General features: G+C 44.1%; 1 protein-coding gene across 1 annotated transcript; it reads left to right on the top strand.

Moving 5' to 3' along the window:
* Positions 1 to 6419: 6419 nt before the first annotated feature.
* On the top strand, positions 6420 to 13553 carry RBM15 (RNA binding motif protein 15). Its single transcript, XM_033152447.1, has one exon. It carries the CDS (start codon positions 6658 to 6660, stop codon positions 9490 to 9492), a length of 2835 nt encoding a protein of 944 aa, XP_033008338.1. The 5' UTR covers positions 6420 to 6657; the 3' UTR covers positions 9493 to 13553.
* The last annotated feature ends 1352 nt before the right edge of the window (positions 13554 to 14905 follow it).

Genomic DNA, 14905 nt, shown 5'->3' with positions numbered 1-14905 from the left:
ACCCCTTCATATTTTACCTGATGGGCTGAACAGATCTCATTGTCCTCTCCCCTCATCATCCCAGCCTCTCTTCTTCACCAACTGACTGCATCCTACATTCTGCAAGGCTTGCCCCATCACACACCACCAGGGAACCCCACACATTGGATATGGTGGCTGTCCCATGATGCAGAGGCAGCATATCTCCACACCTGGCATGATGTGAGTAAAGGATTGCTCAGTAATCTTTTGTTAAAGCACTTGGACTTGACTGCTGAAGTACACCAGACTTGCTAATGTTGCCCCGATAGTATTCCCTGCTCTTTCCAAGCCTCAGTACCTGCGGGACGGCTCCTCTCAGAAAGACCTACCGCAACAAAAACAACACAACAACGTGACACTGGACTGAAAATATTTTTTTAATGTGCTTTTGACAAAGGATATCCTAGATAAATACTTTTTATAATAATAATTTGCAATTGTATAAAACGTTGCATTATTACCTTCCTTGTGAATGTAAAGAAACTTACTCTAGATGCATTTTTAGTAATAAAATGGTTATTTTGCATCTCTCAAGACTTTAGGTACATTTGAATGTTAAAAAAAAGAAACAGGGATAAGGAAAATGATTGAGCTTTTGACAGATCCAGCATAGTATTCAGTATGCAGTAATAGCCTACTGTATTCAAAAGTGATGTAGAAAGACAGTTTACAGCTGATGACAATCTGGTCTAAATCCCATTAAGATCAAAGCTAGTTGTGTATGCTTTTCTGCTATGTCATCCTTCTCCAAACCCAGTAAAGCTACTCAAAATAGAAATTAATGGAGGCTCTGTCAATGTGATTTGAAAATAGATTCATGCTAACCATTAATTCGTTTCTATGACACCCAGTCTAACTGAGTATGTTCTTCTGCCTGTCTCCCACACAGACTTGTAAATCTTTATCCACATGAAAGTAACCTATATCGAAATATGAAGTAATTGGCTGTATTTTCTAAGATTAATACATATTGGACTGATTCAGTGTAATATTTCAGTGTAAACTTTGTAGCCCAGTTAACTATACAGCTAAGCTAAACATACTTGCATTTAGCCCCAAAAGGACATTTACATCCAATTTCTACATTGAGTGAAATTTATATGTTTGGATGGAAATTTCTCATGTATTTCACTTGGACGTTTCCCCTCCATATGACCAGGTCCAGTAAACAGATGTCACCATTCACCAATCACAGCCACAGACATCAGCTTAAATACATGAAGCTACAATACAAATACCAGTTAATACTGAACTAGGCAATTTAACACTGTTATTAAACAGTGCAGGGGCTAGAACAGAATTGGGGAACCTCTGGCCTGGGGGCCAAATTCAGCCTTTCAGGCCTCTCTATCTCAAGGCTACAGCCTGTCCCTGTCCCTCCATTTCATCCCTGCAAGCTAATAACTTTGATGGACAAAATCCACCCAGGCAAAAGCATTTGATGAGGACATAGTGGCTCAGGAGGCACAAGGGGCGAGGACCTGTCCCATAACACCAGTAGTAGAGACTGCCATTACGGTCCCTGTCAATCCTGCAGTCCCCGCTGTTCCTCCATCTGCAGGCAGGGGGACTAAAATGCACAGCAAACACAAGGCTAGGGGGCATAACAGGAGGTGCAATCAGGGGTGGAGGAAGGGGTGTGTGGGCCGCCCTGGGTGTCACCTCTCCTGGGAGAGACGTGGTGGTTTGGGTGCGTGAAGGACCCGCCCTGCCCAAACAGTCCACCCACTGCCTCCTTCCCAGCTGTAGGGTGGCTGAGTGGGAGGAGGCAGGCAGACTCTGGAGGCCCTGCCTATGGGCAGCTCACCCCACCCTCGCCCTGCCCCTATGGGCTGCTCACCCCACCCCCTGGGCATGCCTCCCCAGGCACCCGAGTGGCTTCCTCCGCCACAGGGTGCAATATGTCGTCATCACTATCACTCTCACCTTTCACCTATTCCCATTCCTCTGTCAGGGGGCAGAAGAAGGGGGTCACACTAAGAAGTGTAAATACAATACCAAGAGCAGACATGGCCACAAGCTTAGTCTAGTCTGGAAGTAAAAAAACAAAACAAAAAAAAACATGGATAGCTGATGCTAGGTTCACCTTTTCTGAGAGGCTGCAACTTGTGAATCTACTGAAATGATAAAAGGTACCCTGGCAACTGTCTCCAACTGGGCATGCAGGGAGAGCATTGGGTTGAAGAGTATTCCCAGGTGGTATGCCACTCTTTCAGGGAGTATACAGACCCATGGAGGGTAAGATTAATATATTTTTCCAGATCACCAGAAATTAGGGCTGCCAATGCAAAACAGGACAAGGCTTCTGTACCTTGAATAGTTCTGTACAAGAGGGACTTCCAGCAGCTGTGATCTTGCAAGACAAGCTACACCTGCTATAATCATTTACACAACTACTAAAGGTGCAAGAGCCTTGCCCTCTTTTGCACGTGCTCTTGCTACCAGAGTGACTGATTAACAATATCCCCACCTTAGCTTATTTAATCCCATCCCCTCCTGAACACCAGATGCAGATTCATCACTTGCACTGAGCTGCTTAGTAAGGACTGATCAATTTGTCAATTACAATCTCTCAAAGTTTCTATTTTTTCAGATCCTAAGTCAGTTTGCCACATCTCAGAATTACTGTATTTTCTGATATTTTTACAGTCCTCCTGAAAATTCTTCAGCATTTTAGTCCAGGTTTCTCCTAATATACACATTTTGTCTATATGCAATTTTGCCTTTTGCAAGCAATTTCCCCATATATAATGCTCTTTTTTGTATGTTATTTTGCTCATGCAGTTTATGTAATTTCCCCCCTACATACACAATTTCATATGCATTTTCGGGTAGGAGAACTGCCGCACAAAATGTGAAGAAGTGGCAATTAGAAAGAATAATAAGAGATTCAAATAATTGGAATGCTTTAAATCTTTTAAAATCATGTAAGTTGGTGGTATTGGTAATTGTTGTAATTCAATTTGAATCCAGAAACTCTACCAAATTCTTGCATGGTCTCTAGGGCTTTTACCAAACTCTCTATTGGCTCTTCTGTAGTTATAATAAGGTCGTCTACGAAGGCCCTTAGTTTATAAATAAAGACATTTTGGGGTTTGATTTATGATGAGCTTAAAAAACTGTTAGGAATTACATTCCCCCAAAAACCAGAATCCCTCTTATTAAGTATTGTCGATAAAGAAATCCCAACCAAATTAAGAGAGGTCTTTCTGTGTGCCACGGCGGCAGCTCGAATTTTAATAGCAAAAAGGTGGAAAGAACCAGAACCACCTTCGATAATAGAATGGCAAAACAAGTTGCAAGAGTTTGCCAAAATGGCCCAGTTAACTAATAGCTTGAGAGGGGAATCAAAACAAAAATTTCAAGAAAATTGGGTTAGATATATATGTTCAGAAATACAGTAGGGGTTGGATAGTTATGCCAGCTTTTCAGTAGCCTTGGAAGTAGAAAGAAGGATATGAATTGAAAATTGGGTACCGGTTGATATTACAGTGTAATAAAGATATTTAAGAAGATATGTGGATAAGTTGAACTACACCCATAAGTAAGAGCGAATCATACGGTTGGGCTTGATAGGAAGTCGGATGGGTTTGGGAAATTCGTTGGTATTGTTCTTTTAATTTTGGGGTGTTTTGGGGGGTTTTTCTTTTTTCTTTTTTTCTTTTTTCTTGATTTTCTATTTTTTATGTTTTCTTTTCCGTTCAATGATACGTTATTTTTGGTTTATTTTATTTAAACTATTATTGATCTATTTGTAGTATTTTACAAGTGTATAGAATTGGATACCGGTTAGGAGTAATAACAAAACCAAGCAACCACAGTAATTGTAATTGTTTTTTATTTTTATTTGCATTTGGAACGTTTATTGTACAATTATGGCAAACATTGTATATCTGATAAATAAACGACAATAAAAAAAATTCCTATGCAAATCTCATTGAAATGAACCGGATCTTGTAAGAAATTATTGTCACTATGGTAGAACTCTTCCACACCTCCCACTAATTTCAGTGCAGCTTGTGTATTGAGACAGAGCTCAATGAGACTTGTTCCCGGGTGTTACTAACACTTTCGGGGCTTGCTCCTGCGTATACACAGATAGAAGTCATTTAAGATGAAATGAACATTCATAGCGAGTTTTAATACAACAAATACATTATGTGCAGAGTTTTAATACAACGAATACATTATGCACAATGTATTTTTTTAATCAATAAAAAAGGCTCAAGGCAGTAAACTGTATAATTTATTCACCCGTTTTTGCTTCTTTTTCTGCTTTAAAACCTTTACTAAAGAGAGAACCCACTAGCCTGAATTAGAACTAGGACATGAAATTAAAGCTGAATAAACATGAATTCTGTTTGAACACTTTTTGGATGTTGTTATAAATTCTTTTAATTAATTTGATACACATTGTCTGAAATCCTTTAAAAGCCAAGTAGAAGGGGGAGAATTATTTTAAAGAATTATATAAAATCCCTGACTCTACCTAATTACTATTAACAGCTTCCACTGTATTCAGAATGTAAGGAGTGTTTTATGTATGGTCAGATATAAAAGAGGACAGAGAATCTGCATCTTTAATACCTGTGTACAAGAGGGAGAAGCTACACCCTTGATCCCTGACCTCCTTTGCATCTGGCCATTCTAACAAGACAATCTTATCTACGTCCCACTGTGTGCAGTGGAACTTATTGCAGGCAATAATCACTTGACTCCTCCCCAGGCATCTTAAAGATGCACCAAAGTGTTAGGATTTGTTGCATTTCCAGGGTGAGGTGGTATTTACAGTATACGGATTTATGAATCCATACACAGTATATGTTTTTGTATCAGGTTTCCCCTGCTACAAATAATGTCAAATGGTGTGACTGTGAGAAGTTAGTAAATCTGCTAGAAAATATTTTGATACTTCTCTTTGGGTACCATCTTATACAGTTACTTGGGGGTAAGTTCCACTAAACTCAATAGGGCTTACATCTAAGTATATATATGGTAGGACCACATTGTATGTGGATTCTTTTTGAACAATACAATTGCTCCTGAAAACTAGGGTGGTTTACCTGCCAATATTGTGTATGCACCTCCTGAGATGCACAAGCGGCACAGAGATCACTGAAGACCACATTTGAAGTTGGATGGAAAATTCCTGCCCAACTTCAAATGTGGTCTTCAGTGATCTCTGTGCTGCCTGTGCATCCCAGGAGGTGCATTTTATTGCAGTGCAAGCAACCTAGATCACTTACTGAGCCCTCCACTTTCCAGGAATTGCATGTAGGGGTAATGGACCTACCACTACTGACCAGGGCCGGCCCACTTTGGGCAGCAGGATTCACCGGGGCAGCATATCCCAATGTAGATCTTTATCCCCTTTTTGTTCCTGATGTGGACTTTCACTCAGCTATTGTTCTTCCCTGGCAGAGGATGCCATTTTGTGGTTCACCTCGGGTGTCAAAATATATTGGGCTGCTCCTGCTACTGGCACACCAGGGCTTGTGAAAACTGTACCATTGGAATACCTGCATCAGTTACTGCATGAAGCAGCCTATTTAAAATGTTCGGCAAAAAGGGAGAGGGGGCTCCAGCTGTCGCTGACTGCATGGAGGTTTAGGATCTGGGCACCACAGAAGTCCTCCCCACTTGCATAACTTGTGGTGGGCTTTAGGACCTAGGCAATTTTTTTTTTATTCGTTTGAACTTTCAAAGTTAGCGTTTATTATTTCGAAGTACTGAACGTATATTCATGTGACGGTGTTTCTACTGTACTTAATGTCTTATATACTACTCTCGGAGCCAAGGCCAAGAGGTTTTTATGGACGTTTTATCAGTGCGGGACTCTGGGCGATCCTCCGCATTTCTGCAGCGGAGGCAGGGCGAGTTCTGAGGGACGAAGGCCGGTGACGATGGAGGAAACGCTATGTGCGGGAAACGCCAGGCTCCGCGCTTTTCCCAGCCCAACCACCAACGCAGCCTTGCCTTCGCGCCTTAGTCAAATCAAACGAGCAAGGCCGCGCCTCATCTCTAGCGACAATCGTCGACAGACCAATGAGCGGACGGCTACTGAATCCCAGCCGCCAGTTGAAACGGTCGAGTTGGGCATCGCCAACATCCAATCAAATCAAAGTTACAGCGCGAGACCTCCCCGCCCCGCCCCGTCCCATGCTAATAGGAACAGGGAGAGACAGGAGCCCAGATTCGAAGAAAATGGCCAATGAATGCTTGGGCGACTCAGGCTGTGACGGAGGGAGAAATAAAGACGACTGACAGGATTTTTGTCCAACCCAATCCCAGCTCCTGCTCGTAGCCTCTCCATAGCCGACCTATGATGTGACTCTCCTGCCGCCGCCGTTCAGCGGAACTCACGGACCCTCAGAGTGACTGGCGCCTCGTCTAATGGGATGATGAGCGCTGTTTAAGAAGGAGGGTTTCCGCTTCCGGGGCTCTGGGCCGATTTTTCCCTTCCCCTCGCCTCACACTGACAGACTTTTTGTGCAATGAAAATGACGGACCTCGGTTAAGTCGTCCAATGGATGCGAAGTGGGCGGAGTTGCCGTGTGCAGGAGGGTTCCAAGATGGCGGCGGGTGCGTGAGGCGCGATACTCGGCGCGCGATTCCCTCTTGCTGGCGCTCGCCGCCATGAAGGGCAAGGAGCGTTCCCCTGCCAAGGCCAAACGGTCCCGGGGCGGCGAGGACTCCTCTTCGGCGCGGAGCGAGCGGAGCAGTAAGAAGCCAAGCAACGGCGGCGGAAAGTCGGCGAGCGGCGGCGGCTCTGGCGAGGGTGGTGGCGGCGGCAGCAGTCGGCGGAGCCTTCACTTGGAAAAGGCCAGCCGGGCCAGCAGCCGCGAGTATGACTCCGCCACGGTGGGCAGCTCCGGGGGCGGCGGGAGTAGCAGCCGCCACGGCTACAGCAACAGCAGCAGCAGCAAGAACGCGGAGTCGTCCTCGCGTGGCAGCCGCGGCGGCGGCGGCGATTCCCGGGCGCCCCCCTCCGACTCAGGCAGCAGCAGTGAGTACAAAACGCTGAAGATCAGCGAGTTAGGCTCTGCGCTGAGCGACGAGGCGATCGAGGACGGGCTCTTCCACGAGTTCAAGCGCTTCGGGGACGTAAGTGTCAAAATCAGCCGCATGCCGCCCGGAACCGGCGCTGGCGACGAGCGGGTGGCCTTCGTGAATTTCCGGCGCCCCGAGGACGCCCGGGCTGCCAAGCATGCTCGCGGCCGCCTGGTTCTCTACGACCGGCCGCTGAAGATCGAGGCTGTCTACGTGGGGAGCAGCAGCGGAGGGGGGAGCGGCCGGCGTCGCGCCAGCCGTTCTCCTGCAATTCTGGACAAGGAATCTCCTTACGGAGCCACTGCGGTGGGTGTAGCAGGTGCGGCACCTGCAGCTATCAGGCACCCCTCGACTGGGGCTACTCAGAGGGCGCTTTCTCCTGCCGGTGGAGGAGCTGGCTTGGGGTACAGAGACTTCAGGTTACAGCAGCTTGCCCTGGGCCGCCTGCCACCGCCGCCACCACCTCTGCCTAGGGAGTTGGAAAGAGAACGAGATTATGGGGGCTTCTATGACCGCGTGAGGCCCACTTACAGTCTGGATCGAGTTGCCGGGGTGGCGGCAGCTGCATTTCGTGGGGTTGGTGGCACTGGAACAGCCAGTGAGGAAGAGATTAGCCCCGAAGATGACCAGAGAGCCAATCGTACCCTGTTCCTCGGCAATCTGGACATATCGGTGACTGAATCGGATCTACGCCGAGGTTTTGACCGCTTTGGGGTTATCACTGAGGTGGACATCAAGAGGCCATCCCGAGGTCAAACTAGCACCTATGGATTTCTCAAGTTTGAAAACTTGGATATGGCCCACCGGGCTAAACTTGCTATGTCCGGTAAAGTGCTGCTGCGTAACCCTATCAAAATTGGCTATGGTAAGGCCACCCCAACAACACGACTTTGGGTGGGTGGTCTGGGGCCTTGGGTACCATTGGCTGCTCTTGCCAGGGAGTTTGACCGTTTTGGCACTATTCGCACCATTGACTATCGTAAAGGTGACTCATGGGCTTACATCCAGTATGAGAGCTTGGATGCTGCACAAGCTGCTTGTAGCCACATGCGTGGTTTTCCTTTGGGTGGGCCAGACCGCCGTCTCCGGGTGGACTTTGCTGATACTGAGCATCGTTATCAGCAACCTTATTTGCAGACATTGCCACTTCCACCCCCTCCTCACTATGATCTGGTAGCAGAGACATCTGCCTTTGGGGCACATCGTGGAGCCCCATCTGATCCACTCCGAGGTGCTCGGGATAGGACTCCACCCCTAGTGTATGGCGATCGTGACAGAGATCTCTATCCTGAGACGGAGTGGGTGCCTCCCCCACCTCCAGTTCGGGACAGGGGGAGCAGAGCAACTGTTTACGATACACTAGAAAGTTTGGAACGCCGGCGAGATGGTTGGTCTCTAGAAAGAACTCGTGGGGAAAGGGAGTTAGTCATAAGCAGTAGGGATCTACCCAGGAAGCGAAGGCTAGTGGAGGATGGGGGGCGGCATTTGGATCGTTCGCCAGACAGTGAACGATCATCTTCATCTCGCAAACGTCACTGCCCTGCTGCAGCCTCTCCACAAGATCGTAGTCCTGAGCCAAGTATGGGCAGAGACCGCTATAATAGCGATGCAGAACGACCAACCTCTCGTTTGCTGTTGCTGGAGCGCCCTTCACCCATCCGAGAGCCACGCAGGGGTAGCTTGGAGCGAAGCCAGAGTGAGAAGCGTGACCGTAAAAGCTCTGAAAGGGAACGAAAGCATCGCACACTTACCACTGCTACCACCCAAGAATGCAAGAGTCCAGCTAAAAAGGATGAGCATGCATCCGAAGGCAGCAGTGGTGGAGGATCTCGGCTGAAACCTCCACCTCAAAAGCTACAACAGCAGGATGGAACCTCAAAGTCTGGGTCATCCCCCAAACTGTGCCTGGCCTGGCAAGGAATGCTTCTATTGAAGAACAGCAACTTTCCGTCTAACATGCACCTACTTCAAGGGGATCTGAGTGTGGCCAGCAGTCTCCTGGTGGAAGGAGCAACTGGTGGCAAAGTGGCCCAGCTAAAGATCACACAGCGCCTCCGTTTGGACCAGCCCAAGCTGGATGAAGTTACCCGTCGCATCAAAGTGGCAGGGCCCAATGGATATGCTATTCTCCTGGCTGTGCCTGGTACCACAGACAACCGTGCCTCATCTGGGTCTGGTGAAGCTAACACCACCTCTACACAGCGGCCGCTCAGAAACCTGGTGTCCTATCTTAAACAAAAACAGGCAGCTGGGGTGATAAGCCTCCCAGTAGGGGGCAATAAAGACAAAGAAAACAGCGGGGTCTTGCATGCTTTCCCACCCTGTGATTTTTCTCAGCAGTTCCTGGATTCTACAGCCAAGGCCCTGGCTAAATCAGAGGATGACTATTTGGTCATGATCATTGTCCGTGGTGCATCTTAAACCCCTAATACTTTCTATGCTCTCTCCTGCTGCTTCACACAGCCCCCTTCCCCTCTGTTCCAGTGTCTGCCAGGTGCTATGCGATAAGCCTTAGCCACTTCCCCAAGTATAATTTTTAATTAGATATGTAGTTAATCTTACCTCTCCTCAGTTTTCTATAAACTCTCTAGAAGGCAGACTTGTTAGCTGTTCTTTAGTATGGCTAGGCTACCATGACTGTCTTGCTGATGTGCAGGTAGCAGGAATGGAAGGTCTGCTTCAACTAAAATATGAATCCCAGAACAAGCGTATTGCTTTCTCTCCCCCCCCTTTAAAAAAATACCCTTTAACTTCTTGTCCTCTTTCATTTCATAACTTTAAAGTAGACATAAAAACTTCCCTACATTTACAAATCTAAATGGCCAGATTTATAGCATTTGTGGCTCATACAGAATCACATGCCTAAAGCAAATGCCCATTGTGAGCCCTGTGGTTCAGTGAAGGCCTTGGGCTTGTAGCCTTGAAATCAAAATAATCCATCAAGAACCTGAAAATAACATCTGAGTTTGAATTGATTCAGGATTGACTTCCCCAAGGCAGATGATACTTTATCTTTTGTGGTACACTAGGCTTCTTTCACTGGGTATTAGTTTTGTTGCCAAGTTCATAGAAGTGCATGCCCACAAAGAATGTGTACACAGGTGTGCTTTTGAATCTCTTATTCATTTGGGGTTGTAGTTGTGATACATGATAAAGAACCAAGAGCATTGCTATAATTGATGAACATCTTGCACTTCAGTATGTAAGAAGCAGGTGCTTTTAAGACAACTGTGATTACTTGCATTTTTGTTATTGCCCTTTGCTAATTGTGGTAGGGACAGTGAATTCCAAAATGTAACTTGGAAATATAATTTTCAGAGATGGCACTTAACTTTTGTAAAAAGTTCTGCCACATAACCATTTCAATATCATTTTATAGCCATGAAAATAGAAATGAATGCTACCTGGTAGTTACTTTCAGGTAAAATATGGGCATTATGCAAGGTTTTATAGTCTGGGTTGCACTGTTTTAATCTTGACATTTTTGCAGTCTTGTATTTTCAAATGTTGGGGAAGCAGTTCAATTTATTCAAAGAACATAATTTGTTTTTTTGGGAAATGAGGTTTTTTAAACGCCAAAACATCCTGATATAGATAGGGGGGAAGTAGTTCAGACATGTGGCTTCATTTTTCTAATCTTTTCATTCAAACATTTTATTAACCCTCTAAGGCATTGTACCAGCCTCTGAGTAACGAAGAGTGCTGTTTTCCACTTGGTGTAAAATGGTTTTGCCCAGGTATAAAGGTTTACATTCTTTGAAATGTGGCTTGGTGAAAGCAACATGTTGCTCATTGTAAGCTTAAATTGAGAAGCATGTTAAAGTCACTTTTTAGAGTGAAGCCTCATTTCTGAAATCAGACAATCCTTTCACTTTTTAAGAAAAACAGCTTTAGCACCCTAAACCCCACTGATGAGTAATTGCAAGTTTCAAATAACCACCAGCACACACTGAAAATGTCTGCTGTCCTGTAATAAAGGAAGAAAACTTTGAACTGTGGGCTGAAGAGCCCTTCATGTTCATGCAAAATCTAGCCACTTTCCTTACTATTAATGAGAATTGTGTAGGGAGGTGTTTCATATATTCTCTGCTTCCAGACGAAGTCTCAGTAAGATAGGCCTATGTTGCCAGTTAGTGCATAACATGACTGTTGCTGAGTTATCCATGTTATTGCACTTGATAAGCACTGGTGGCATATAGAGTGGATTCTCTTACGGTTTTGGTAACAGAGCTTGATCTCTATGTTAGACTACTGAGTCACTTATGGAAGGTCACCTATGTAACCCTTCAAACCTTTATACTTGTGAACAATAGTATCCATTCTCCAATATGCAGTGCTCTCTTTTGAGAAAAGCCCCACAGAACTTGAATTTGCAATAAATTGTATGAATAGTCTTGCTTACTGGCAAGCCACTGACAACTGGTGTCAGAAAAACTCAACACCATGGGGTTTTCCCCCTTTGAAAATGGAAACAAATTATGTTCATTGCTGCTTATCTTCATGACTTGAAGTATGTTAAGGTTATGTGAAATGGGCAATTTCAATTTCCAAATCCTTACTTAGATTTTTTTTTAAAAGTAAAAAATCCGGTTCATTTGTTAGCTAGAAAAGGAAACCTAGCATTTTAAGAGCCCTTTGTAGGGTAAAACAATTGACAAGCAACATCAAATGTCACAGCACTTAGTTAAAACCGCCATAATATCTAAATGCAAGTTTGGGGAGGGCGCTGTATTTACTTTTGAGTGTGCATAGCAGAGCGATTATCCATTCGAGCCATCTGGGTAAGAGTTCAGCTCTAGCAAATGTTGCATTTAATGCCACTTTTATACACAACAGTTCAGAGTTATTTTCTCTGTATATGGCATTATGGAGCTTCAGTATGAGCGATGCACACTTGTTTGGTGCATATATTCATAACTCTTTTTCATTGTATTGTGTTAGAATGGAGAATTTTCTTTTCCTGATACATCATTTAATAGCCACTTTTTGTTGCTTAGGGGAAAAAACTTTTAAGTGGCATATTACCATTAAAACTTCTTCTTTTTTTTCAATTGGAAACTTTAAACAGCGGTTTGGCTGTTAGCCAGTGACTGCATGCTTGAAAGTTCAGCATAAAGACTGCTGTTGGCTGGCAACATGGCATGAATTTAAGGCTACCTCATTATTGTGAGATCCACTTCTGTGTTCTGTAGAATGGCTTCCTACATGGGCGGTCCAAATGGGAGCAATGGAAGTGGAGGCAAGATTATAGCATTTTTAAAGCAATCTTCAGTGTGGATCACTTCCCTAGGAGTATAATAGGCAAAAGAAATAACTTATTTGGGTGTCTTAAGCAAGCAGCTGGAGCGTGGCCATGATTTAGAGTGAAAAGGTGCATGAAAAAACCTCCTGGAATTAGATGGTTAAATGGAAAAGCTAGAGGTTACCACTAAAGTATATTCAGGAACTATACTTGGGGGGCACTTGATAAAATTTGAATACTAATTAGAAGTGAAGAAATCAATGTAAAAATAAGACGTGTAGTAATTTACCCTGGCTTCCATTTATTTTGTGTAGATAAGAATAGATACTCCAGATGTGTCTTGGAATGTAAACATTTCCAGTTGTATTTGACCAAACTTCAATACTTTAAAAAAACTGGGGGGTGGAATTGTGCAGATTTGATTTGGTGGAATTTGATGTATATCATTGGCTTCCCCTCCTTCCTGCAACTAGTGAGCTTGCTGCTGGTAATATGCAGTAAAGTGAGAAAATACACATACAAACAGAACAGTTAACTTTTATGTTCTTGTTTGAGTTGCCTTTTTGAAAAAGCGAAATTGTGTGAATTGATTTTCCTCCTGGGTTTTTACCTTTTTTTACCAGTTCAGTTGAATAACTTCAAACTGTATTTTACGTTTTAAAACCCCTGGGCTATTCATTGTGCATCTATATATAGATGTTAATTCATTTCAAAAGTTTTGTGCCAGTGAAGGGTGATTGGTGCTTTCAGACTTTACCTAGAATATTCAGGAAAAGCCTTGTAGTTCTATAAATTATCTGTTAATGTAGGGGGAGGACAACTCTGTTGTAAACACTTGTACTGAATAACCTCTTCTTTCCTCCTGAAAGCAAGGCTGGTGAACTGCCGAAGACAACAAGGGATTCCAAGCTCTAATGGACCTTTGCGAAGAAAAGCTTTGGCTTGTGTGGAATTTACATGGGCCTCGTGGAAGAAAGCTTATCTGTTTAGTATTTGTGCATTTTACTAAAATGGCAGCTTAAAAAAAAAGTTGTGTATCTGCTATTGTGATGCCAATGCCCGTGTTTTAAGTGGAAAATTGACCTCTTTGCTTTGTGCTGTGTACACAAGATTTCTGCAAAAGTAAAGGAAAAAAACCTTTTTATGGCTCATACAGCTTAAACTAGCTGTCACTCAAAACATGCGCTCACAGTCGAGCTAATTTTGTTTCATTCTAAATAAATTGTTTCTTTTGAGGAAAGTGGTTTTTCTGCCTGGAAATGAATTGACAACAAACCTTTGACCCCTTTGTTTGCAGCTGTGGGGGTATTTTGCTGCTGCTGCTGCTGCTGCTCCTCCTCCTCCTCCTCCTCGATCTGATAGTTGTGGGTCTCAGACAAGAAGCAGGGAGACCTACGCATTGATATTGACCATCCTGTTGTATCAGATCTGAAGAATCTAGTCTGTTGTGTTGCTGTGTCCCATTGTTTACAGTGAATGGGGATCAATGGCTGCTATCTCCTCATCTTTACGAGGAAATGGTGCTGTTGCTGGCATGCAAGAAGCAGGGAAAGCATCTTAAGTCTCAGAACAGTGTACAAATCTGGGACTTCATTGATTTTGAAGAGCTGGAGTTCCTGAATTTTAAGTTCTTGATTTGTTTTGTTCACCTAACTTGTTTGGCCTTAGTTCTGATTTTAGTTTGAAGAAAGTTTGAAATTGCTTTGCATCTTGCGCATAGAAACCTTTTCACCAAATTGAAAAAAAGAAAAAGTAACTCAAAAAAATTTAAGTGATAGCGCGTTTCCAGACACACTTGAAAGAGCTCCTCCGCATCCAGGGGCTTTTCACCAGAGTTGTGCAATCCTGGGTGTAGTTCTGAATGGATGAAGAGTTCCTGAGAGCTAGAATGCTGTCATTAAAACCTGTACCATTGGTATTGGTGCTCTTGACCAGTTTTGAAGCAAATTGTCTACACACCTTGGATGTGCATGCAACCTTGATCGTTTCCTAGGTACCACTGCAAACTTGTAGTTTGTAGTACAGATGATGAGAGGAGGAAAAAAGTGGTGACACTTTGAAAAATGTGTCCCTGCATTTGGGGACCTTGAGCTTTGGAAAGCTGTTCCCACTGTGCAGGAGTACAACTCTTTGCTGCAGGAGACTTCGGGGCACGGTTGACGTCACACCACCAGAGGTCAAGAGGAAGCGAACAGTGCTGCACCTGCACCGTGGCTGCAGAAACCGCATATGTTTGCCATTCTGTCTTAGAATTAACTAGTTGCCATTTGACATGCAGATGGAAGACATCTTGAAATACAAGCTTGCTCTGGTTGCCTTGAAATGTTTAACCTATTGTGGATAAAGAACACTAGCACTGTCCTGTATTCACGCAGGATGATTGCTAGGCAGCAGGTGCTTATCAACATGGATGCAACGATTGTGTTCCACAAATTATGTGTTCCCAAGGCAAACTGCTGTTTAAAACACTTAAACAGGTAAGGGATTTTAAGAGGTCAAACTAAATTGTAATTCTAGGGAGCTGGGTTTATTGCTTTTAGGCTTTTCTCATTATATTATAGCCTTCTAAGCCCTTAGGTAACTGGTATATCT

The sequence above is a fragment of the Lacerta agilis genome, chromosome 6 (assembly GCF_009819535.1).
Source record: "Lacerta agilis isolate rLacAgi1 chromosome 6, rLacAgi1.pri, whole genome shotgun sequence".
Taxonomy (NCBI): Eukaryota; Metazoa; Chordata; class Lepidosauria; order Squamata; family Lacertidae; genus Lacerta; species Lacerta agilis.
This window is presented reverse-complemented; position numbering and strand designations above follow the sequence as displayed.

Coding starts and splice junctions, on each gene's coding strand:
- RBM15 (XM_033152447.1), top strand. CDS start 6,658: ATGAAGGGCAAGGAGCGTTCCCCTGCCAAGGCCAAACGGTCCCGGGGC.